Consider the following 27,211-nt stretch of genomic DNA (forward strand, 5'->3'; position numbering starts at 1 on the left):
CAAGGCACAGCTAAGCCAAAATTTAAGGCTGACTCTTATGTGCATGATTTACCAGTAATAAACAGTTCAGGGAAATTGCTTTAAAATAGCATACCTTTGCCTTCCCTTTAGGGACATAGTAGATTCCAGAAGCTCGAAGAAGAAAGTAACGTTTCTTCCAAGACTTCTTACCATCCTCTTTCAGCCACAAAACTCCTTCAATCTCTGGCACGGTTACAGAACTTCCACAGAAACATTCCTGCCGATAAACACAGCGGTTTGGGAAGAGCGAAGGAAACAGAACATACAGCATGCAGTGGTTTGTTTTTAATGACTGAAATTCTGAAATTCTTTATCTCAGGAATGCACACATAACAGGGGCGGCTCTTTTTTTCATGCAGTAATATGAATTAGAGATTAACTGTAGAAGCTATAAGGTAATTCAGACAAACACAATAGGGGATCTTAGCATTTTCTCAGCGCAAGAATGACAACAAAAATATTAGCAGCTACTGTAAAGATTTTCTTATCAGTAATAGATCCCCCAATGGCTTTACTGGCTTTAAAGTCACGAGGTCACCTTATAGATGTAGCCTCATAAGTCTAAGCATACACAAAACCTAATTACATATCCATCCGATACAGCTATAATTCATTCCCTAAGTACTTTCTTGCTACTAACTGCCAACACAACAACTTCTGTTAAGGTTATATTTATAAAGAGCTAACAGAGGAAAACAAATGCTTTAAATACACTCCAGATTAATATGCAGCACAGAGATTTATGAGTAATCCTAGAAGACAGAAAGAATTAGACAGAATTACAACCCTCTCATGGCTTCAAGCATCTTTTTGATCCACAGTATTCACATGACCACTTACTAAAACCCATATTAATAATATACTAAGGGCATGCATATGCTACTTATAAGTTAAATTGTATTAAGTGTAATCCAAAATTAAATACCGAAAATATTTACTTTTGTGTAACTACTGAAATCATAATCATTATTCTGGAAATCAAGTAGAAGCTATGACACTTCAGCATGAGTATGTCTGCAAAAATGTCACAAAACCATTCAGTTTTCAGCTTATGGAGGCTATGTTTACTGTTAACTGTACTTTATTTGCTTCACACATTTTTTTTTGTTGTCCTTAGTTCTGTAAACTATTTAATGTGTTTGATATTAATTGACTTCCTTTTCTGTCACTCATTTTTTAAATTTAATATTTGATTGTTTATTTTAAAAGGTAACTGAAACAGTTTTTAACTGCTTTGCTTACTAACAAAATTTGAAATATTAACATAAACCAGTCACTGAACCAATGCTATAGAATTTTGTAGAGAATAACCATCTGGAAAGTACTAGTAAAAAAATCTCTACCACCACAGGTCAAAAAACCAGGTGACAGTTCTGCGAATTTTGACTGTTTTTAGCCACAGTTACAGGTAACAAAATAAAGACATGTTTTTATTAACTGATCATATCTGAAACAGGGTAACATCAAAATAACCATTTATCTCAAATGTAACACATTCCATTCACATTTGTTCCAGAATTACATTCAGCTCCATCCATCAATTTCAATCACCACCTTTTAGAGTTTAGCTTCAAACTCTGAAATGACTGCTACGCCCTTTTTGTTTTGGCAGTCTTACCTCTAGCAGCACCTCTTTATTTCTGTCCGCCATCTCAGAAGTTTCTTTCTTCCCCAGAAGATAGTTCTGTAACAAGATAAAGCTTAATATTTCTATAGGCATTCTGAAATCAAGCCAAATAACATTTCTCGTTTACCTTTCTGCAGCAGTAATAAAAAAACAGCTATTATCTAAGAACAATACCTTAATTGAACAAAACTTTGTAGTTCAATTGAATCTATCTGTCAGACTGCTAAATAATACATGGAACTAAGTTACAACCGCCTTTTCCAGAAATATCAATCAATCCATTCTTTTATCTTAAGTAACAGCCTCAAACAACATTGTCCTGGCTTTCCACAAAACAAACAGCTGCCTGGTACAATGCATGCAGAAATAAAAATACCATGAACTTGAAAATCCCATAATAAAAATATTTAAAAAACCAGAGATCTTTAAACCTGTTACATATGCCATTATTTATGTGTTTAAAGAAGCACACACAGAAGCAATGTACTTCTTCCCACCTTGCCCTGACAGTTTTGCCAAATAAAAATATTTATTTTTCATGAAGAATTACAAAATACTCCTTGTCTTCTTAAAAGGAAACTAACTATGCATAGGTACTGTATCTTATTTAAGAAGAAGTTTTGTACTCTTCTTCAGCTTAAAAAGGACTGGGACAATGAAAATCTTCCTCTTCCTAATCCCTAGCTCTTATACTGGAAAAAAATAATATTCACAAACTTTAGCCAGTTCAGTATTTTAAAGCAAGGAGAAATATTGGTTTTATGCAGTACCTCATCCTTGCTGACAGTGTCTATCATATGTATAGTAGTAAACGTATCAATTAAATGCTTTTAAAAAGAATTGAGAGTTTTGCTGCTTCATCGCAAAGCACTTGAGTAAGACCTGGTTTTCAATTCTTGCTTAAAAAAAAAATAATCAAGTACACTGACGGTGTCTCAAAGGATGAGCATGCAAAACTGATACTCGGTTTAAATCCAAGAAATTACCACATAGATGCCATACAGATATAAAAAGAATCTATGACCCCAAAGGGAATGCATTAGGTAAGAGTTAAGATCAAGTGACGGTTGGACACGATGATCTTAGAGGTCTTTTCCAACCTTAATGATTCTATGATTCTATGATTATATCCAGTTCTTTTCAATTCAAATTCTTCAAAGAGCCACTTTCTGTTTCCTTTCCTCCACTCCCTTAGAATACTGAACTGCTGCTGGATATCAAATCTGTAGCTACTGTTTGAGAAGAGAGAGGCCTTTGAGGCCATTTGAGAGGGGCCTTTGGTTTCCTAGCCAGGGAACAGGAAACACAGGTGAATAGAGGCAGGTCCCGCTTCCACAGGGAGGAACACGTGCTTTCTTCTCTTCACTTGCCATGGAGTAGCTATTCTCTTAGATTTTCTCTTCCCCTTATTGCCAGTAAGAATGCAAAGTGGAGAGGCATTGCTATTAGCAATATCTATCAACACCTTTCTCGCGTATTTACATATTTGAACAGCACTAAGTATTGGTCTAAATGCCATGAAACTGCTTGCCTTCATCTCCATTAAAATTACCCACAAACACATTAGCAAATAGATTGCTTCAGCTCATGGTTTTCTGCTAGGGACTTGATTTTGTGCCAACCACAATGTGGATGTATTCTGTGCTGAAATGTAAAGTTGCCTGGCATTTTAATACATACACAAATACCAAAATAAAAGTATGGAAATGAATGCTACCAAAAAAAGTAAGAAACTGCAATCAGGCATGCATGCGTGCATGCACACAGGCATTCAACATGAATCTCAGGCTTACCTGGGGATTCTTGAAAAGTGCGTATTTCTCTATACGTTCCACGAACATTAGTTTGTTTTGACTATCTCTTGTCCAGTTCAGAAGATTCTCAACTAAATTTTCATGATCTTCAAAGATCCTTTCTACAGCAATAACAAGAGAGCAAATACATTTGAATCTGTCACATTTTGTGACAGAAACTGCTCTGTAGTCATATTTGGGAGACAAGGCATATACATAGACAAAATAGAGTTCAAGGTCTACTAAAATGGGGAAAACGTTTACACTAAGAAACTAAAAGAACTTAGTCAACTTTCAGATGTGCCTGGTTTAACTTTACACATACACTCACTCAACACTCTCACTTCCATCTCTTCAGGCTTATAGTTCCATCAATATATGAAGTGTTTTTATTTTTTTACCTGACAAAGCCTATAATCCCACATGAACACAGCAGACTCAAATGATAACATTTCAAATGTTATGAGCACAAATAAGAAGGCAATCACATTTATATATACTCTGGTCCACACAATCCCTGGAGGAATTTATTAGGCAGCTTTTTCAGCACAAAATTTGTTTCTAGATCCCCAATCACTATCTCACTCATAAAGTATCAAAAAAAGTAATAGACAATGATCAGAGGGAAAACAAAATGCTTCCAAAACGCAGAATACCCATGGTTAGTGGGGGTATTATAGAAGAAGTCTGAAAACTGACACTGTTTATTTCTTACAATCTATCTTGCTGAATAAATGCTCTATCAGCAATGGCTTCTGAGAACTCTGAGCTTTGACTCTCTGTTGAAATAGTTATCACTAGCACTGAAAATAGGCAAAAAAGAAGAGAGGAAGAAAAAAGATGAAAATCTACTGAAATGGTAGAGAAATATCTGAAAACCCTTATTCTAAAATAAATAAGGAAGAATACATCTTTGGGAAACCACTAGACCAATTTTCTCCTCCTTTCTAAGACACTGAAGTAGAATCTTGCTTTCTGCAATTTGTTCCCTCTTCACATAGGCCACACAACAGTGGCATTTCAGCAAATTATTTATTTCAGAATCCTTTGGGACTTGCTTGACATTTCAATTGCATCTGAAAGCAGAATATGTTTTTTTCCACAAAAATCAATTACACCACATTTTTACAGAGGATATATGGCACTGATCACATCCAGACCTAGGAGCTATCACTAATGAAGACGGAGATGATAGATGACATCTCAGCATCTTTGGTAATTAAGAATACTAAGCAGAGTGAATGCAACAAAATGTCATCTGTAGGGAATGAATTAAGGTTTGAGATGACAACACAACATTACTGAGGTCTCAGTGAGATCTTTCTAAAAAGCTTTCGAGTTACAACTCACAACTTCCATCAAGCTCTATCAGCAACACAGCAATACTGTCTTCCAAGAAAGTAAAAAAGGTGTTACCTAACAGAAGAACAAAACAAAAAAAAAATCAGAGGGCTGTGATACAAAAGCTTAAATCTCACTGCAGCCTCATTAGTGAAACTGGATAGCTTTCAAAACATATCAGCTGTTATTACAATAACAATAACTGAACTCAAACACATACTCTGCTCTAAATGAAAAAATGAAAACAGCCTTTGTCCCAGGAAAAAGAAACTTTCCAGAGTTGTTTGTTACAAACTGGCAGGGTAAAACTGGGCAAAGCATTTCATTCTGCATGCTGGTAATAGTATCACTGAGTTCTTCTGAAAGAACATATAAAGCTCCTGGTTAAACCATTAGATAGTAACAGGTGGCCTTCTACTTCAAGTACACGTACCTAAATCAGACTCCTCAAAAACTAGTTAACCACACACATTTGAAGCAGATCACATAAAATGCAGACAATCAGGAACTCCACAGGCCTCATGTCTTTCTCCTGTTTGTTAGCTTCTCTCTAAGTTTGTTAGCTTAAAGCTTTCACTGCATTTTATTGAACCACACAATTATTGAGCAATCAACTGACAAGACAACATGGAAAAATACACTGCAAAGGTACATAGGTCTTCTGTCTCTCGCTAAAGGAAAACATTTTAATAAAGGAGTTCCTTCCTCTTACATAGACATTGACTGAAAAAATGTTTCAAAAGATGAACCAATCCAAAACACAATAATACATAGGATGAGGGCTTTGTTGTAATCATTTTTTCATCTGTTTTTCAAGTTCCAGTATAAAACATATGAGTCAAATAGGCTGCATTTTGGATTGTCTTTTAAAAAAACATGTATGTGAAATCTATGAAAAACTACTTAACAGCTGCCCCACCAAGGATCCAAGAAAGCCAAACTGAAAAACAAAAGAGGAAACTGAATTCTACCCTCTTGCATCTCTCTTAGGTTTATCATGTTGTAGTCTGAATTTAAAACTCTGTAATTATAATAGATGTTGTTCTTTAGCTTGAAACTCTTTCAATACAGCAGTCAAATTCTGTCATTCCCAGTATGTCACTGAGCCCATACAGTAGGGCATGCATACATTTGCAAAACATCGAACAAGAGAGATTTGTTAACCCAGTTTCATTTCAAAAGAAAATTAATTCAGTCACACTGTTAATTTGGATAAATATCAGTTTATCTTTCTGCCTGCAGCCTAGCTCTTTGTTTCTAACAGAAGTGGAGAATATTTTTTCCAGTATTTTCTTCCTTTATTCTTTTCAGGCTGCACAGTGAATGGAAGTGTCTTATGAGAGCAAATCTAGGATGGGAAAGACCTCTTGTTGAGCCTTGAGTTCAGAATCCTGCTACCTACACAATCAGAGATTTTTCAGTGACAGAAACATTGCAGAACTAGTAAGGTTATTTATTCGTACTATTCTCATTGGTAAAATGTTACAGAATTACACATTTTATTTTTATATACCTAATTTGGATTTACCTAAGACTTGTGCAAATTCTTTTTGGTTTCAAAATTGGGCAACTTCTAAGATTTCATTTATTAAAATTTTAAGGTTTTGAGCCTAGTAACATGTTATTTTTCACATGAAAGGTACCAGATTCAACGGATACCTTGTCACCCTACAATGGCCTTTTTTGTCTAACAATAAGCAAAGTTAACATGCTACACTGCCTGAAATAGAAAAGATTTCACCAAAAGAGAGAGGAAATATTAACTTGCATTTTAATTTGAAATAAAGATATTTGGGTTCAGTTCTGGGCTTTTCTTTAGTGAGTGGGTAAGGTGCTTAACAGCTCTGATGTAATTCTTCTCTGATAATGGGGATTAATAACACTGTTTTTCTATCATTTTCCCCCTTCTCTTCCATTCAGATGCTATATCCTTTGGCTAAAAGAACAACTTACATTGTGGTATGTGTAATGCAGCGTAAAGGAGCTTTAACTGCCCTTAGAGCCATATTGCCAATTGCATTAAAATATTTAACAGAAAAAAATGTAGACAGCTTTTTGTAGTAAGAGCTATTAGGATCAGTACAAAATATTATTTACACAGAGGAAGATGCACAGTAAGATTTTTATCCCTTACCTCTTTCTTCTGTGAGGAACACATCAAAATCAAGAGGCTCAGTAACTAGACATTAGTAAAATTCCTATATCACACCTTAGAATTTAGACATGATTTTAATATGAAAGAAGAAAACATTTCCAGATCATTCTGAAACAATGTCATTCATAAGCTTTACTACATGAATGAACATTTACTACATGAATGAACGGGATGATGGACATTATGAAGACAAGAATTTAAATCATTTGGAGGACATAGATATAGACAAGTATTACATCAATAGATAAGAATTATAAATGTTTATAATTATTACTTACCCATTTGCAATTCAGAGATGGTTTCCACCAATGACCAGTCTAAACTGTAACCGCAATGCGATTTGTCCATCAGATTGTCTAATACTTGTCTCACTGTCTGCCTCTCATCCACCATCATTGTTTTTGAGCTATCATCGGACATATGGACTCTAATCACCAACTATTATTAAGCAGAAAATTAGGAAAACAAGAAGAAGGATTACTTTCCCACATTTCAAATAAAAACATGGTTTTTAAGATCTTGTTTCTTTTTCTAAGATTTTGTTAAAATAGCATAAAATATTAAGTTCACTCAAAAAACTCCCTCAAAATGTAAAAAGCCATAAATGATGGTTAGATATTTGTATCACAGACATTTAACAAGACACTGTTCTCCTTCAGTATAGGAGAGGAAATATAAAGGTCTTCCCAATACAATGACAATGTACTTTAGTTGTGTGTTAAGGAGGAAAAAGAATCCCTACTGCCAGTGTCCTGTTCTGATTAATAAAATGTCTTTTTGACGATTTGTCTCACATATCTAGGTGGAACAAACACAGATATAGAGTTCTGCACAACCTTATATAGAATCAGAATTTTTTAGATTTGCAATTCCAGCTTTCTGCCTGCTTCCTTCATATTTTCTAAAAATGCTGATCATGTAAACAATATACCTACACTAAATCATCTTTTTCTGGGGAGTATGAAGCATTAGTGTGAAAGAAATCTGCTTTTAAAACAGAATGGCTTTTCATAGGCACTTTAAAGAGGTCAGCATCCAGAAAGAAAAATGCAGCCATTTTTTTTAACCAATCAAAAAACTTAAGACAATAGATTCTTCTTGCCAATCATTATGCTTCCTTTTTTACACCTTGTTCAGCTGGAAAAGTTAAAATGTCCTAGTTGTAATACACTGGTTGGCTTGTTCATTCCTATCTTCGAGCCAGGACAGTTTTTCAGCTTTTGATATATACACACTAATTGTAAAAGGCATTTTAAGCTACTGAAAAACTCCAAATGTAAAATAAGAATGCTAAATTTCAAAGGAACACTTTATATTCTTTGATAGTGCATCAAGTAATGTCAGTAGTCTTTCTCCACTTGGTAACCCCTGTCTGTAGTCTGGAATGCTTGTATTCCATTTACCACGGGAAAATCCTGCTATGCATAATGGGAAGGGGTCTGTAAAGAAAACAGACCCAATTTTTGAATGTGTGACTACTTAATATACAAAGACAATCTCAGGAGGCTGGACCTTCATTTCAGCTCTGGGTGGAAGCTGGCAAAGTCTTCTCAATGTGCATTAGCTGCAAAATAAGCTATTCCTTAAGAAAAATATAATGTTATTCCATATGCTAGGATTTTCTTGATTAGGTCTAGTCTAGATGAGAAAGTACATTATGATTCAAGATCAGAACACTAGAGTGTTCCTATTTCATTTAAGGCAATTTAAGGGTAATAAACACAAATGAGAAAAATTTTGCCTGCATTTTCCTGGTGAATAAGTATCTTATAAACCAGTATAAATAACTTACCTTTTTCACTTGTGCCTCTTTAATCTTCTCTAATGCTACCCTAATCTTCTCAGCTTTGAGTTTAGCAGCCTGTTCCTCCTAAGGGGACACAACACACAGAATACCAGTTAACACACACTTCAGTCCGGTTTTAGTGGATTTAATTTTGAGGCTACCATGCTTTAAAACATGAACTGAAATGCTGATTTACCCACCTATAAATCCTCAACTATTTCTTAGTGATGATGAAGACTATTAATTTTTAAGACAAAAAGTGTTACTATATATTTATCTAACATTTAGAAATACAACTGCCATTATCTCCAAAAGAATGGAGATATACTGGAGGTATATATTTTGTATAGACACATTTGGCATTTCTCTGTTCCTCCATATTTTAAGTAGCCTTGTGCATTGCTACCAAATATTTTAGCATATCATGTATCTACAGTCATAGATTTGGACACAACATATTCAACAAGAGTGTACAATTGAGTACACTCAACAGAAGACATAAATAGCACACTGAAACATCAGAATTTAACAGCACACAGAAAGTACAGAAAACAAATCCTAAAATAGGATTCCACACTATGTGCATTGGTTTGGAAGATTTTAAAGTATTAAATCCATTTGAAATAAGTAAGTCGCTTAAACACTCCCTTTATCTTTACTAAATCCAGGCTGTATCTCTCCTCGCTTTAAATATTTTAAGACACACAAAGCAAACAAGCATTCTTTTCTTTGATGCTCGTCTAAGTAAATTTTTTTTTTTACAACTGGAAATGCATTAAAAATTCAGATAATTAAATCTATTCTATCTGCTGATGCTAAAGAAATCTGTATATTGTAAGACTAGCAATACTGTTTTTTAATTTCTGGAGATTATTGATATTTCTGTTGAAAGTGGATTTGAAATACACAGCTAAACGAGCAACGACTCTTTTTAAGATGCCATATGCAGGTTTCAGATTTTAGAAATCTTAAATTGTGGATGTTCACTGTGGCTAATACCTAAAAGAATCATAATTATTTAAGAATCTCTGGAACAATAAACAAACATATTAAGTAAACAAACAAACAAATCCCCTCCAAAATATTCAATCTCCTTAGAAAAGAAAAATTAAGATTTTTCTCAGATGAAAAGTAGCACAGCCCATCACAACAACACTCAGCATGCCATAAGCATTTAGTTCTGCATTGCTTTCTGGTATGAATGTAATTGATGGTTTCTTTACCATTGTTTACATGGTTGCTTTTCTTGTAAAAGTCAAGATTTAGCTATCCTGAAATCCATAGAGTCTAAGTTTTCCACTTCTCAGTGAATTACTAATATTCCTATCAACTGCTAAAGGGTATTCCCTATGCTACTTATTGTACTCAATTACTTAACAGCTTTTGCTCCCTCACACCTGTGACCATACTATGCATCGCAAAAAACATCAGCTAGACAGGACAATAGGCTGCCTTGTGAGAAACATAATTCTTTTCAATAAAATGAACCAGTAAGTTGACACGAGCACAAATAATGTGAGCTTGAAACATTATCTGGGAACTCAGTTACCTAGGAACATAGGTTTTTATTAGTCTACAGGGAACTATGGCTTTTTATTCACCTTAATGATGGTTGTCATAGAGCTTAGAAAGGTTAAATCAGATTAGCGTTCTATTAAAAACAAACAAACACACACACAGTGTCATGCTACCTAGAATCACTTAAATGTAAAACACACCTAGAATTCTAAAATATTCTTCCTCTTCCTTAGCATTAACCACTTCCATCTGTAGAAATAAATTATTACTAAAAACCAAGGCTTTAAATACTTGTAAGTTTCTAGAAGTGATGCTGTGCACCTCTGCATTATGAAATCGGCAAGAGCAAAAGACTTTTTTAATTTTATCATACGTTTGGAGAAACTGTAATTTCTGGTTTAAAAAAGCTGCTCATTAACCCAACCATAAACCTTTACTGCTGTACAAAGGTTGACAGCACATTTGGTTTTGCTCTTCACTAAAGTCAAGCAGCACAATTTTCCACCCCATTTCACTGTACACCTGGGCAATGCAACTATCGATAGCAAACCCCAGCAGGAGCACTTTACAGCCACAGCACACAGGCAGCAACAAGCGAGCAAGCAACAGGGAATCAGCTGGGGGCCTCTCATATACCTGCGCCAACACAGCTAAAATATCTTTGTCAATCTCAAAGTTTATAATCCATCATTCCCTAAAATGCTTTTAAAAATAAATAAATATGTAGACCAAAAAAAGATTTCGAGGATTTACTATTTTAACACCTAACAATTACTTTTCATTTCCCAGTCAATTTTAATGTGGGTCCAAAGACCACGATTTCTTACACTTTACTAGAGTTTAAAAAAGTCAGTTTAAATTTAAACAAAAACCCAGAATTATGATTATAAAAACAAGAACTGGTTTCAACCAGCAACAAATTATAAAAAGGTCTGAATCTACTTACTGGAAATGCACAGAGGAAAAGGAAGCAAGAATCAGAAATTTCTGAAAGCACATAGTAGTCAAGGATTTTAAGTTATTCAAATTTTGCTTTATAGTTAGTGCTCAGGCCACTGTTGCATTATTGCTGATGTGACAAACGATGTTTCACTGGAGCAGGAGCAGAAACTATCTATTTTGTTTACTTAATGAAATGATTTAATAACTACAGAATTCTTCAAAACTCACAACTATTTATTCTATTTCTCCCCTAATGGCCCAAGAAACCAGCCACCCACATCCTCTCCCCAAAACTGCACTCAAACACAAACACAGGCTCTCTCCTCCCCTGTACATGGAACCAAGACAACTCCTCAATGGGAGGAAGCATCTGCAATCCATCCACTTGTAGTAAACTAACAATATTTTTCATTGCACGCGGAGAAAGATGACAGGTGGCAAAAATACCTGACTGCAACTGTAAACTACTCAACACCACAAACTGACAAGGCCAGGACATACAGTCCAATCATATTTAACTCAAGTATTTATTTCTCCTTTGCTAGTAAATCCTTCTAGTAAGTGTGATGCGAGTTAAGCTGCCAAAGAATTATGCACATAAATGGCAGGTCTGCTGCGTAGGTCATGTTTCACAAGTGACATATACCAATGTAAATCCCTGAAATGGCTGATACACCTGCCTCCCTTGCACAGCATTACTTCTCAGTTATAGCAGTCATAGTGCTGCCGTGGCCACACAGACAATTCAGTCAGGGAGCTGATCTGGTCGAAAATTAACGCAGCAGAAAGATTCAGCAGAATCCACTCCTTGATAAGACTGCCTTTATGGGTACATACATGCTATGGAAAAGCATAAAGGAGAAACATACATATACCCACTGCGTAAAAACGCAAAACACAAAGGAGTGTCATTTCCACCTCTGACAGGAAAAGGAGATTCTCTTTTAGTAGCAGTACACATCACTGCTTTAAGGGGACAACTTCAGGAGTATAGTTATACTTGTATTTTAAAGCTTTGAGCTGAGATTACTTTTGGTTATGGAAAACATCACACCTGATTTAAAGAATGCTTGGCAACATACTTATGTTAACATATTCCAAAATATGTTAACATCCAAAATATCCTAACATATCGTGAACTAAAATTGAAGCAGTACAGCTCTGCAATGCAATGGTCTTAAATTAATGACTTTTTCTTTGTGTTTTTTTAATCAGAATTCAGTTTTCAGTAATTTTAGCCTATACTAGAATATTGGAAAGAATAACCCCAAAAATCTAAAGTTAAGATTTCCTTAATATAACGACAATCACAGTCTCCTACCCCAGCTTCCAGTTAAATGTGCAGTTAAAGATATTCTAGCTGTGTTTTAACATTAAATATGCAAGATGTGTGCTATGACAGAGCTGACCTTGCTCAAATGACTTTATGCCTCACATTTTTAGGTTAGGGTTTTATTTTTTGTTTCATTGTACATTTTTAAAGTGTCATTAACTGATCCCTTTTACAGAGATCACAGGCAGAATGGAAAAAAAGGGAGAAAAAAAATCACTTAAGAAAGGTTACAGTATTTAGAAAAGCTAGTAATTAAATGATAAGAGGTAAGTAACAAAATCCACATTTCACTTAAGTTAGCAGGATAGATACACAGATCACAAGATGCATAAAAGAAGAAATGTCTTTTATGTTTAATATTGAAATTTTTCTCTTAAGTCTTTCTTTGAATGTAGATAAGAAGATAACAAAATACACAAGTAGCATTGACTTCTGAAGGACTAGAAGCAGGTATCCACTGTTTATTTTCCCAGCTACAGTCTAGGTAGAAAGGTAGAAAGACAATCACCAGTTTTGCAAGGACTCTCCTTCCTGCAGGGTTTTTATTGAAACAGAGGTTCCTGTTGCCCAAGAACACCATTTTAACATCTCAATTTGTACCTAATTCCCCAGAACTTCAAGACATCTTTATTAAACATTTATTGTTTATTGTCAGAATATTAATCACATTAATGTGGTGTTTTCTGTTGGTTGTTTTCATTTATTATATTAAAAAAAAAAAAAGGAACACTAGAACAAGTGTGTATGTGATCAGCACTGGAAGGGGAAAGCCAAATGAGTGAATATTAAGAGCAGTTCTTCTGTATTTCTCAACAAACTCAGGACAGGCAGAACACCCCTACCCTAAAAAACAATGTGTGGCAATGGTGGCACAGCCCACTTATAAACAGTGAACTTGTGTTTACAGTAGTAGCTTGTGACCATTCTCAAAACATATGTTTTATTGCATTTCTTCTCAAAATAACCCAGAATAACCTATATCTGAGTAAAGCAGAAAGGGAAACAAGACATTACTCTCTTTCAAAGCTCACTAAATGTGAGTGTACAGCAGCCATTTTCCTGGTGAGGGGTCCATCCTCCCTAAGGTAGACTCATCCCACATTTCCTCCTTCTTCCTTCCCAACTTAATATAGTTTTCTATACCCCTGGCACATTCCTGACTTATTGTCACCATATTGTATTACGTTAATAAATATGGAAATGCATGTAAAGCAGTAGTGTTTTGGGGGTTCTGTCTGAGAATTATTCACCTGAAAAGTTTAAATATTACAATGACACTTACACTGCAGTAGTGCCAAACTTTTCCTTTGTTCTACTTCTGGGCACCATTCACAAACTTTTTGCTATTAGAAGCCAACAAAGAAGATGAATGGAAATTGGAAAGCAGCAGTTATGTTTTAAATGCATCTCAAAGTCACACTGGCTCCACAGTCTATTAGGGCAAAGAAAGAAGGCCAAAAGATAGATGGCAGTTGCTTATGAACTTGAATGCATAATGGCATCTATGAATCTCTCCAGAACCTCCCTTGTGCTTGATCAAAATTACCCAGTACTTAAGCTTTTCACACTCTCCCCAATGATCTTGGACCATACTACAACAACATACACTATTTGGCAAAGTGTTAATGCTAGAAGTGTGATGCAAAGAAATTTTCACAGACAAACCTGGCAGTGCTACTTTTTATTAGAGAACCACTGCGCAACTTTAACAAGATCAGAATTTTATTTGGTTGTAATATCATCTGGTTGGGAAGAAAACTGCCACGCTAGCGTCTACCTCAAACTCAAGTTGAGGAAGAGAGTATGCAAAACGAGTACCTCAGCTACCTCAAAGGATGAGAAAAAGCAAAAGTTAAGTTTGTCAATATCAAAAAATGTGGATGTCCCTACCTCTAGGAAACCTGTTTTTCCCAATTTTCACAGAATGACTGAGATCATCTTGCCCAACTCCTGTGCCCAAGCAGAGCCACCTAGAGCCAGGTGCCCGTGTCCAGATGGCTTCAGAGTATCTCCAAGAATGGAGACTCCACAACATCTCTGGGCAACCTGTGGCAGTGCTCAGTCACCCTCACTGTAAAAAAAGTGTTTCTTGATGTTCAGACAGAGCCTCCTGTGTTTCAGTTTGTGCCCATCACCTCTGGTCCTGTCACTGGGCACCACTGAAAAGAGCCTGGCTCCGTCCTATGTTCTTTATACCCTCCCTTCATTGATGAGATCCCCTCAAGCCTTCTCTTTGCCAGGCTGAACAGTCCCTGCTCTCTCAGCCTCTCCTCACAGGAGAGATGCTCCAGTCCCTTCATCATCTTCGTGGCCCTTTGCTGGACTCTTTTCAGTAGCTCTGCATCTCTCTTGTACTGGGGAGCCCAGAACTGGACACACTACTCCAGGTGTGGCCTCACCAGTGCTGAGTAGAGGGGAAGGATCACCTCCACCCACCTGCTGGCAACACTCCTCCCAGTGCAGCCCGAGATACTGTTAGCCGCCTCTGCCACAAGGGCACATTGCTGGCTCATGGTCAACTTGGTGTCCATCAGGACCCACAAGTCTTTTTCTGCCGAGCTGCTTTCCAGCTGGGTGGTCCCCAGCATGGACTGGTGCACAGGGTTTTTCTTCCCCAGGTGCAGAACTTCACAGTTCCCTCTGTTGAACTTTGCGAGCTTCCTGTCAGCCCATTTCTCCAGCCTGTTCGAGGTCCCTCTGGATGGCAGCTCGACCCTCTGGCATCACAGTCACTCCTCTCAGTTTGGTGTCATCAGCAAACTTGCTGAGGGCATACTCTGCCCCATCATCCAGATCAGTAATGAAGATGTTCAATAGGACTGGACCCAGTATTGACCCCTGAGTACACTGCTAGTTACTGCCCTCCAACTAGACTTGGTGCCACTGATCACCACCCTCTGGGTCTGGCCATTTAGCCAGTTTTCAGTCCACCTCACCGTCTGCTTATCCAGCCCATACATCAACAGCTTGTCTATGAGGGTTAGCTTGTCTATAGGGTTAAGGCTGAGGCGAAAGAGTGTACCTAGAGGGGACATTGGAGTGGTGCTGGAACTGGGCAGCCAAAGGCAAGCTGGAGCAAAGAGATCAGGGCTGAGGAGTAGTTTTTGGTGTGGGCCAGAGGTGGGGGACTTAGTCTGAGCCAGAAATTAGGGTTAGTGTTTGCCCCACTATCCAGATCATTAATGAAGATGTTAAAAAGTATTGGACCCAGTATTGATCTCTGGGGTGCCCCACTGGTTAATGCCCTCCAACCAGACTTGATGCCATTTTGAAGGTATAGAATCATAGAATCATACAGGTTGGAAAAGACCTCTAAGATCATCGTGTCCAACCGTCAACCCAACACCACCATGCCCACTACACCATGTCCCTAAGGGCCTCATCTACACGTCTTTTAAATACCTCCAGGGATGGTGACTCCACCACTTCCCTGGGCAGCCTGTGCCAAGGCCTGACCACTCTTTCAGTAAAGAAATTTTTCCTAATGTTCAATCTAAACCTCCCTTGGCGCAACTTGAGGCCATTTCCTCTTGTCCTATCGCTAGTTACTTGGCAAAGGTATGCTTCAAGGTATGGCAGAATAGAATCTTATTCAGCAGGGACATACATTCTGCTGTCCCCCTGAAAGAATACTCAAACCAGATTTGACAAAGCTAGTAGTGATGAAGAAAACAACCAGACTGCATTTGCAAGGAATTTCACTGGCTCTTTATCCCTTGAAGCATCCATCTGCGCTGGATTATCTTCCTGCTTGCCTCTGAATAGGACCTGTCTTTTAACAACTTCTCACTGGGGCTACCTAAGACAAATAATTATAGAAGAAAAGGTACTAGATCTGGGACCAGGAAAAAGCAAGAAAGGGAAGAGGGAGGGGGAAAACAAAAAAAAAAAGACCAAAACCAGAAGGGAGAATAGGCCTTAGAAACCACGGTAAGGAAGTTTGAGAGTGGAAAGAAGACTTCAACGTAAGACTACAACATAACAGATGAGGCACTAGGACTGACTGGTAAGGAGTTTTAGCTGTACAAATAGCTCGACTGATATACTGAACGGAGTAGAAACACAAATTTGAGAACATAGGCTGTTTGTCTAGCAATGTATCCATAACAGCTTATTATAATTCATTCCAAGACAAAGGTGACATTAAAACTACACAGGAACATCACAATAATCACAGTGGATTAGTACAAAGCAGCTTGTTGAATAAAAAATTTATATCATAATTTTCAGCATTGCACAAAACTCTGCTACTATCCACCTACATCCTTCTTGTGGTTTCCAGGTGTGGCCATCACAACTTCACCAAAAACTGGCTGTAGGAGGCTGGAGCTTTCAGATCACACTTACATCCTTTGCAGATTAGAAATCAATTGCTGTATTTTTAAACTGAATTAAAAAAAATCTCAGACAGATGCTTCATTCAAGAATGAGGACATCTGAATCAGATTGACCCAAGATGCATGAAGCCTACTTCACAACTGATTTATTCAAAGGTCTGAAGGGATTACAGTGTGTAGTAACCAAAATCTACAAACCAGGGGAATCAACATTCATAAGAAGAGTATTTGCCTTTCACGTCAATAAGAAAAGAAGAATGAAATACTAGATATTTGGGAAGGGAAGGCACAACATGATTCCTTTTCTCCAGATGCTGACATACATATCTGAAGCATTACATCATTAAATCACCATCATCTGGCTTCCTGAATGTAGTTTCAGCTTCACATGCATCAGAATGGTAGAAGAAATGGTAACTGCAAAATCCAGCATATTACATTTATATTTCCTATTTTCATGTCCTAAACTGGGATATGTTTGAGCCCTGAATACTCTCTCAAAATTATTTCCACATGCTCTATATTTCACAGCCATAAGCTTAGTTTTCAGTATTCATTTGATGGCTTAATTCCAATCCTATAGGGAAACAAGCTTGCAGATTTGACGTTAAAGATACATTGCTTTATTTTCAATATTCAATAACCTACTTCACTGATATGCTTTCGCTTCTTTTTGTTTTCAAAAAAAAGGGTTTGAACACAGTGTGAACAATAACACATGGAATTACATTTAAAAATGAAGAGACCACTACAATGAAAAGATCATTTTCTGTGCTGAGATCTGCCCTATCTGCGACAGGAACTGTATTTGTGCATGGTTGTAATGCAAAAGGAATCTAGTCCATGACTAGAATTTTTACAATTAGTTATATTACCAGAGGACAAAAATGGTATTATCATTCCCCCAAAGGGTCTCTAGTCTCAATATAAGAGGTAGACAAATCAAAGGGAAGAATACAAGAAATAATAAGACAATACGAAATAGTTGACGAGAGACACCAGCATAGAGCTGCAACATGATCCTACAGTTAACTGATCTAACACCTTGCTACAATGGCAAGGAAAAGCCCCATTTCTTGGGACTGCTTCTCTCATACTGGGGCTTATCTAATGTTACAGCAAGCCGAAGAGATCTAACCAGCAAAGTGGACTTCCATTTCATGATTTTACTAAAGATATTTCTCTCTGCAGGAGGTCAGAAGAGAACCAGTAAGTATCCACACCAGGACTGTGTGCTCAAGTGGTCAGAAGAAGAAGGCACAGCTGTACTGAGACAGTCCTAAGCTGAGCTAACAATAAACATTATCCTCAGAACATTGGCAAGCTCACCATAAGCACCTGACTCAAAGGGCTACAAAGTCTAATAAGCCAAGACAAAGATTTATAAATCCAAACATTTAACTTCAAGAGTCTATTAGAATCCCTGATATGAAGTAGTTCATAGTCATATGACGCAATGGACTTAATATTTTATACATTTTTTTTAATTGAAGTTGTATATGCTAACCAACACTCATCCTGTACATAAATAACCAGAAGGGAGGATATGAAAACACATAGAGATGAAAGAGAGAAAATTATGGTTTCTGTTTGTGCCACAGCCATTGTTAATCTATTTGCAATCAAGCAACGTTTGCCCGTTTGGTGGCTGTTTGCTTTGTTGAGGGTGCGGGGGCAAGGAGCTAACGGGGGGAAAACAAAGAGGTATGGACTTAAATTTTAAGCAAAACAATCACAAGAGCAGAAAATTACTTGATTTTGGCTGTTTATATTCCTCTAGAAGACAGCCTGAAAATTTGTTGTCAGGATGCATGCTGAGCATTTTGATAAGAATGTTAAGGTATTTAAGAAAAAGTAGTAAACTATTTCTAAACTTTTATTGGAAAATACAGACTACTTATGCCCAGCAAACATTATCCTTATTGTTTTGAAGTCGCCAAGGTACATTTTGACACTTCAGGCTTGCCTGAGGTTTCTGCTCTAGAGTGTCTATTTTAGAAAAATAACCCAAGGAATGGTTTGCAGTAGGTAGTAGCATCAGACGTATCTGAAACTTCAGCTACTGAACATTCAGAGTTTTCTCAACAACATGAAGCTATATGTTCTTCATCCCAGCTTGTTTTTTCATCACAGGAATTTATAGCTTGCTCCATCCCTCCTACTCTAATTTCAAAAGGAAATATGTATAGAAAATGTAATTCTTAACAAACTGAATCAGAGAAAGTGAAAGGCAATTTGTGCCCTCTTAGTACATTATTGACCTCTTTCCTGTAAAGAAAATTAATTTATAATCAGGATTTGTACATACTCGGCTCATTAGACCACTGTCTTATTAGGATATTCTCCCCACATTATATTAAGACAGCATTCAAAATGTTAAGAAAAGGATCCCATTACTTACTACAGTTTATCTTCAATACAGTATGTGAACTTACTTTAAGATACTACTGCCTTTTAACAATCCTGAATACTCCCACATATTTTCCACAGTTGTGATCTTTTCTATTTTTTTAAACTAGTGAATGGGAATAGGAACAAAAGAACTTCTAGCTCAGTACATTTTCTTTTCAGCTAAGGCATTTTACCTGCTGCATGGCTATTAAGTATTTGCCAAGAACTTGAACACTTTGATAAATCTGCAGAGACATACAATAAAATTCAGCCTTTGAAAGCACCTTGGACAATCAGGAAAATCATGTAAGTAAACGCATAAGTTCCTGGAAATGGCAGGGGTGGGAAAAGCATAGCATACACCAAAAGCATTCTTTCTACACAGAAATAGTCACATACAGGTGGAAAGAAGAAGCGTCACCTTGGTCAGCAAATGAGAAGGCTTTCCTGCAATGTTTCTCAGAAGGAGGGAGGTTTCCCTGTCCAAATAGGAGTGCTTGTGCAGAAAGAAAGAGAAAGAACATAAGTCAAAAGAAGTCAGTATAGTAATTTTATAGTGTCTTGATTACAGAAGATAAAGTAGAGTTCAAGGAAAAAACCCCTACATCATCACTTTACTTCCCTCCCATAAAAATGTGAACATTCCCAAATACTACAAGCCTAACACACTGATATAAAAGCAGTTGTGCTAATAGAGGACGCACTTTTAATCTTCCCCTGTACAAAATGTCACACAATAGAATTAAGAAAAGTTTTGCTTACCTGCTACTGGTTTCTTTTCTGCAAGAGACAACTTATTTTAAAATACATTTAGAACTATAAAAGTAAGTAAACATGCACTTACAATGCTTTTCAAAATCCTGTCCAGTCTTCTAAAACTGAACATTCTACTTCCATTACACAAATGTAAAGCCACTAAAAACTGGTCATCCTGGAGACAAGAAACTGGTTTCGCGCTTTCTACGCTGGCTGCAGCTTCCATAGTTAAAGAAAAAAGACGTTACCGTAATAATAATCCAAACCTGTCTTACAATTAATTTTTTCCTTTTTTTTTTTTAAAAAGGACTTAAGTCTCTCTTCTCTTGTACAGTCCAATTTCTATAATCCAAGAAGTTGGAAACAAATCTCCATATTTCTCTTGGATAAGTAATTAGCAGAAAATATATTTTACTCTGTTTAAAAACCGGACACAAAATCAGTAGCAACCAGTAGAGAAGGACTTCTCAAAAGGCAAAAATCAGTTAATGACAGTTAACAGAGCGATTATCTTCTCCAGCATCTTCTACAGAGGAACAACAAAACCATCAGCCCACAGGAATTTGCAGAACCACATAGTCACAAGTCTGCTAAGGAAATTAGGCTAATACTGTGGCACTTAACAAGAGTCATAAGTGTATCTCCTGTGCACCACCACTGTACTGCAAATTTTGTCCCATGTGGCTGCATCTGTCTCGGCCTTATTTGTGTCGATTGGTCCAATGCTATGCAGAACAAGGCATGACAACCAAGCAGCCTACTATACTCTTGTTTAATAATTAGCAGCACAGAATCCCCGTCTCTTCTTCAGAGCCACAATAAGGTATAGTCTCCTGAAAAAAATGAAGAGACCATGTCTACAACTTCATGCAAGGCAATATCAAATAGTTTGGTGATACAACTCCTGAAGGGGGAGTTTACTTGATGTGACGGCCACATGCTGGGATGAGTAATTAAGGATGTCTAGCAGGCTTTAAAAGTTACAGCTCAGAAAAGATTCTACACAGCGTCTGAGGTAAAACCTAGCCTCCAGCCCAAGCTCCACCTGGTACTTAGCCACTAATATAGACACAGGTTATGCTACAGACTGAATGAAGATTTTTCTGCCTGCAGATTAATTACCATCTGTGTCTGCAACATATGTTTTAGAAGCACAGCAGTGCTGCCTACTGGCAGATTTTTCACACCTCAAGCACACGCTGGTGAGAGCTTTGTGATGCAGGACCTGGTATAATTAAAAGGTCTCGTGCACTGTTTACAGTCATACAGAATTCACAGATTAGACTTCCTGACACACACCATCGAATCATTTGGGACCGATGAACTAACACATTCTGCTTTTTCTACATACACAGGATTTCCAGCAACTTCAATGATACTTAAGAAAAGCTATCATTTAAAGAACAGTTAATTTACTCAGCCTGAGCAAGCCTGAGGTGATGCTAACATTGCTGGTGAATAATACAGCTTTGCTTAACTTGAAGGCAGACTGATCCTCTTTTTATGATTTCTGCTAGATGCATTTTTACTCTGAATTGTATCCTTTCCTACAGAGAAGCTCTAACTTCACACAAAGTCAGTTTAAAATGGTCTCATTATAACATATTACTACAGAACTTCTGGAATAAATTGGTTGGCTCAATCCAAAGCCCAGAAATATACAGAAAACCCCCAAAACAAGTTAAAGGAAATTCTTTTAAAGAGTTTCTTTATAGAGTTCTTGTCAGACATCACGGTCTGCAATTAATATGGATCACCTTTTCTTGGTGAATGGAGCACTGCAGTAGAACAAACATTACAGTATACATTTGTAGCCCCTTCCTTAGGGTTTAGCCACCTTCTCTCCTTAGCCTATCAGTCAACAATAGTGTCAGGTTAAAGAGGGGATAAGGAATCTCTCCTTAAAGGAAATACTATTTGCTGGAGAATATTTCTCCTACAGAGAAACTCAAGGCAGATTGTTTAACCTTCTTCTATCGTTGGTCATTTTGGCTGTTGCCATCTTGCATTTAAGTACATTAAGTAAGTTCCTCCACTAAGGAACTTTTATTCTATCCAGAAATGGGAATGCCATGTATTTCTTACAAAATAATAACCACTGGGGACTTTGCTAATACTGCTTTCCAGACCTGCGGCAAAATATGAAAACCACAGATAACCACAGGAAAGTTATTCTGGAAATCAAGAATGATGGTATTTCATGGGAGCAGGTGTTGGCCAGTAAAATGTGAAGTCACAGTGTGATGACAACTACCTATGTGAATTTGAGCTGGAGAGACATGTCTAGAAACAGGAAGGCAACAGTTCTTTGCCAGACACCTTTTGTGCTTGGCTCCTTCCTACTGCCTAACTCTGCAGTACTGCAGATTCCCAAAAGTTAGAATGGGCAGAAGTAGCAAAGCAATAGGAAAGCCCAAGTTCTAGGAATTATAGTGTGACTAAACAACAACTATGTGCACATTACATTTTTTTAAATATTTGATCTGCACAAACTATTAGAGGAAGAAAAAAAGAGTTTCATTTTAGAACAACAATGTGTTACACGCTCATAATCCACAGTTTTAAAGTATTTAATCTATTTCAAAGGAAAGACTTCAGCTCAAACATCAAGCTTTGAGGTGAACAAATTATGCCCTTTAATACAGGCTCCCAGGAATATTCCATTGTTCTGGGGAAGATAAATATTTTGTTATTTGTTCTTAAGATACTACAATCACATAGAATCATAGAATAGAATCATAGAATCATTAAGGTTGGAAAAGACCTCTAAGATCGTCGAGTCCAACCCAATACCACCATACCCACTACACCATGTCCCTAAGCGCCTCATCATTAGACCACACAGAGGATCTAAATAGTCCACTCTTCCTCTCTTCTTCTGGAGTTCAAATATACATCAAAGCTCTGACAATATAAATGCCTGACCTTTCCAAATAAATCAACCTACTTTTCTGGCCTAAGTACTTCCCCAGATTAAAAATAACACCAATGAAATCTAGGAAAACAAAACCAAAACATTAATTACTCCTAGATAGACATTTCTAGTCTTCTTCCATGAAAAGCATCTGTTCTCCTTCCACCTGCTCCCATCACAACAACGAGAACTCATGCCCTGGCAACAAACTCGTCTCTCCCCCAGTGCATTGACTTAGGTTCATTTAGGATATAAAAATAATTCAAATTACACAAAGTAGTATGTCCCATCCCCCTCGCCCCCCCAATGCCATGCATTTTTCTATCCTGTTGCAGTAAGCTGACTGCTTTGACAGTACAAGGCCATCATTTCTCATAATGGGTATTTTCATTTTAAATTTTTTTAAAATTGTCACGTAACCAGAATACTAAAATATCCTTGGAAGGTAAAAGTAGTTTGAAACATCACGAAAGCATCAAAATGTGACAAAAGCTTCAGAGAAGGCAAAAACATGCAGTTCTTTATACTAAGCATGAAGTTATATAAGAACTAGGTTGTAACAGTGTTGGAAGACTATTTAATTGCTGCATTCACTACAATACTCAGTGAAGCTTATTCAACCTAAGTAACACTCAGTCAAAGACTTATCCAACATGTGCACAGTCCAAAGCTAGCTGTAATTCTTTACTTCTGTTAGAGCATTTTTTAAAGGTATATTTTTTAGGTATAGGATAGCTTTCTCAATAAAATCCAGCCATCAGTTACAGCCATACCTTTTCGTAAGTTTTTGTATAAAATGATTAATGCAAATGCAGTACGAATGAAAAAGCTTCCCAAAGTTATTTCCGCTATACATAGAAAAAATTCACTTAATAGGCATTAGCAGATAATAAAATTTTCTACTAAAAGGGGATCTATAAAACCACTCTGTCAATAGAAGAATTTTAAAACCAACACTTATACTTTGATATTTTAAGTGATGAATACAGAGCCAGACTCCACTTCGGATTCCCAGTTAATCTAACACCACCACTGCTCAGGGAAAACTCAAAATACTATAGCCTGGTGAGCATCCACGAAAGAAAATGTCATAGGGCCTTAAGAAGATTCTTAAGGGGCAATAAGAAATTTTTCTCCTTGTCACGTCATCAAATCATGTAATTTGCACTTCCACAGAAACTGTCTAAGTGAAGAATCTGTCGATATAAACTGTGCTACAAGACTTTACAACAGTAACACTGGACAGGCCATAACACTAGCCATGCTGGAGATTGAACCTCAGTCAAAAAAGTTTGTTCCTGTATAATCTTCAGAAGATACTGTTCCTTCCCGAAAAAAAACCAAATATGAAGCCTACCATCAGGTATTGAATATGCTTGCAACTTCTTTTCATGCCAAAATCACTTCTTTTGGGGACAATTTTTACACAATACATAAAAAGCTATTCAATTATGTTTTAGTGCTTCCTCGTAATATGGAACAGGCTTTGAAGTAAGTTTCAGAAACTCAATTTACTTCAAAAGACCTGGATAGAGAAAAAACAATGAAAACTATTAAAAAATAGGAAAACCATGTTTTAAACTCATTTTAAACAAGAAGTATAAGCAGACATTGCAATGATGACTGTTTTGGACTGTTTTCTACCGTAACTCCCAGCAGCAATTATTCTGAGTCACACCAAAAACTATGGATGCTAAAACCAATAATAACAAAAAAAAAAATCCTCAAAATACTAGAAAAGATATGCTGATCAGAACATTAACATTCTATAAAATAAAATGTATACCTTTCTCAAGGGATTACAAAAGAGCTGTGCACAAGAGTATAAAGTAGAGAAACGTTTTCAAGTTAAAAAATGAGGTATGATGATCAAAATATCAGAACTAACAAAAAAGCATATAAACAAGCCTACTAATGTTTCCATAATGAACTGTGGCTGGTACGGATAATCACAACATAGAAAACTAGATCTGAATAAAATTAACATTAACATTTAAAACGTCAAGATGCTGTTAGGACAAAAAATTTTAAATAGTTTTCATGTGTAGTTCATTCAGTAAAGACAGCTAGCCTTGCTGTTTATAAAAACAGGGAATACAGTCTTGTTCCTAATTACATTTTGGACTTCCAAGATTTCCTATATCCTTTCTTTGAAGACAGGAATGTGACATCCATTATCTTCAGGCCTAAATACCAGAACTTCATGGACCAGCTGTTGAATATTGCATTTCACAGTGTTTTCAGAGAACTCAACACAATAGTCCTCTTAAATACAAAGTAGCTGCTTATGCCAGAAAGTTTTTTCAATGTTGAAACATTTTTATACCCATCACCAACCCTACATCTACAAAACACGTTTGCTAAACATGATAGAACAGATGGACTACCAGGAAAATGAAAATACCTTTCAGATTTTCAGAATATAAGTGGTTGCATTATACAATTAAATGACAAGTAAACCTCTACATGGCCAAAAGCTCAAGATTTTCTCCCCTCTTATCATTGTCAGTTCCTTTATGAAAAGTTCAGTGGGTTGTTTCAATTCTTGAAGTTCTGAGGTCTTAGGATGAAAGCCAGTTTCCAAAAAAAAAAAAAAAACCAACACCACAAACAAACACCACCAACTGAAATGATTTCTAAACTGACACTGAATTACTGAGCATATTAGAATTATTTTTTGCAGACAGTAACTGATGGGTGGATTTTAAGAAGTAAAGATCCTTTCAGAAGAGGTGATAGACTGAGCTGTCTAGCTAGGTTCTGAAGGATGCAGGCTGTGTAGCCCATCTTGCAACTTTAGCAGACCATCAGTTCACAGGTAACATGCTATACACATTGCCTCATTTCGACTTGCACATTTTTGCAAAACCTTGACAATCACATTCATATCGAACACTGATCCATTTTCTTGTTACACACCTGATTATCACTTAGTACAGAAATGGGACAAATTTAGAAAGATTCTCATCGCTAAGAGACAGCGTCGTATCTAATTCCTCTAATTTTAAGGTAAGGGCTCAGAATACATACATGCAGCATTTAAAAACAGTACAATACAGCATGAAAGGTGCCAAATATGTTCTTTACACTGTCAATTTACAAATAATGAACAAAGAACAAAAACTGGGTGGGAAACGTAGGAAAAACATGACCTGGCAATCTTCTAAGGTATTTTATCTTATTGTTCTAATACCTTAAATATGTTAAATAGAAAAACTCCTTTCTGGTTAAACATTATCTGTAGGTTCAAAGACATCATTCACTCAAGGTATGTAAAACAGAATAACTTACCTCAGTACATCAAAAAAAAAAAAAGACAATGACAAGACACTGAGGACTTGTGTACATAAATACCTTGCCATATTTCTTGCAAAACTCTAATAACTTAACATTAACACACACATCTAATTAAACCAGCTGGTGGCACTCTTGTGCCACTATTTTAGATTTAGTATGACAGTTGAGAAACACTACAAAAATCTTTAAAAGCTTCCTTCTGTCCCTAAGAAACAAACTAAAACGAGGGAAACTGAGTAAGCAGTGTCCAATAGAGAGCTATATGCTTGCAAAACTTTGTCGAGAAGATAACTACTACAGCTTGCATTTCAACTACATCAGTATGTTGAATTCTTTAGACTCCAGCTTAAAGAATTAGAATCCACTATTTTCAAAAGAGAACTCAAGGATTAAAAACAGTTTAAACATAATTTTTGTAATTTTGTCCCAAAGGGGCACAAAGATGGGAAAGGAGAATCAAGTTTTTCTTTGCAAACTCTTTGAGATTATGTATTCATATGGAATGTATAAGAGCACACAATATAAAGTGGTGAACATCTAATTAAATAAATCCACTTCATGCTTTCCTTTGCAATGGGGGTTGTTTAGTCTGGAGAAAAGGAGGCTGAGGGGAGACCTCATCGCGCTCTACAACTACCTGAAAGGAGGTTGTAGCGAGGTGGGTCTCTTCTCCCAAGTAACAAGCGATAGGACGAGAGGAAATGGCCTCAAGTTGTGCTGGGGGAGGTTTAGATTGGACATTAGGAAAAATTTCTTCACCGAAAGGGTTGTCAAGCATTGGAACAGGCTGCCCAGGGAAGCGGTTGAGTCACCATCCCTGGAGGTATTTAAAAGACGTGTAGATGTGGCGCTTAGGGACAGTGTAGATGTGGCACTTAGGGACATGGTTTAGTGGTGGACTTGGCAGTGTTAGGTTCACAGTTGGACTCGATGATCTGAAAGAACTTTTACAACCTAAATTGGAAAACCTATGATTCTATTTATGATTCTACGACTGCCA

General features: G+C 36.8%; 1 protein-coding gene across 2 annotated transcripts in view; it reads right to left on the reverse strand.

Annotated features, from left to right (window-relative positions):
* RAPH1 (Ras association (RalGDS/AF-6) and pleckstrin homology domains 1) overlaps positions 1 to 27,211 on the reverse strand; it is a 95,373-nt gene that overhangs the window by 14,823 nt on the left and 53,339 nt on the right. Inside the window, exons 5-10 of one of the 2 annotated variants that reach the window (XM_075153411.1) lie at positions 19,666 to 19,740; positions 8,730 to 8,807; positions 7,216 to 7,375; positions 3,442 to 3,563; positions 1,640 to 1,705; positions 95 to 238 (exon numbers count right to left, since the gene is read on the reverse strand). In XM_075153411.1, coding sequence (XP_075009512.1) covers positions 95 to 238; positions 1,640 to 1,705; positions 3,442 to 3,563; positions 7,216 to 7,375; positions 8,730 to 8,807; positions 19,666 to 19,740 — 645 coding nt within the window. The remainder of the gene's footprint in view (positions 1 to 94; positions 239 to 1,639; positions 1,706 to 3,441; positions 3,564 to 7,215; positions 7,376 to 8,729; positions 8,808 to 19,665; positions 19,741 to 27,211) is intronic. The other variant, XM_075153412.1, reaches the window with a different exon arrangement.

Source organism: Calonectris borealis, chromosome 6 (assembly GCF_964195595.1).
Source record: "Calonectris borealis chromosome 6, bCalBor7.hap1.2, whole genome shotgun sequence".
Classification (NCBI taxonomy): domain Eukaryota; kingdom Metazoa; phylum Chordata; class Aves; order Procellariiformes; family Procellariidae; genus Calonectris; species Calonectris borealis.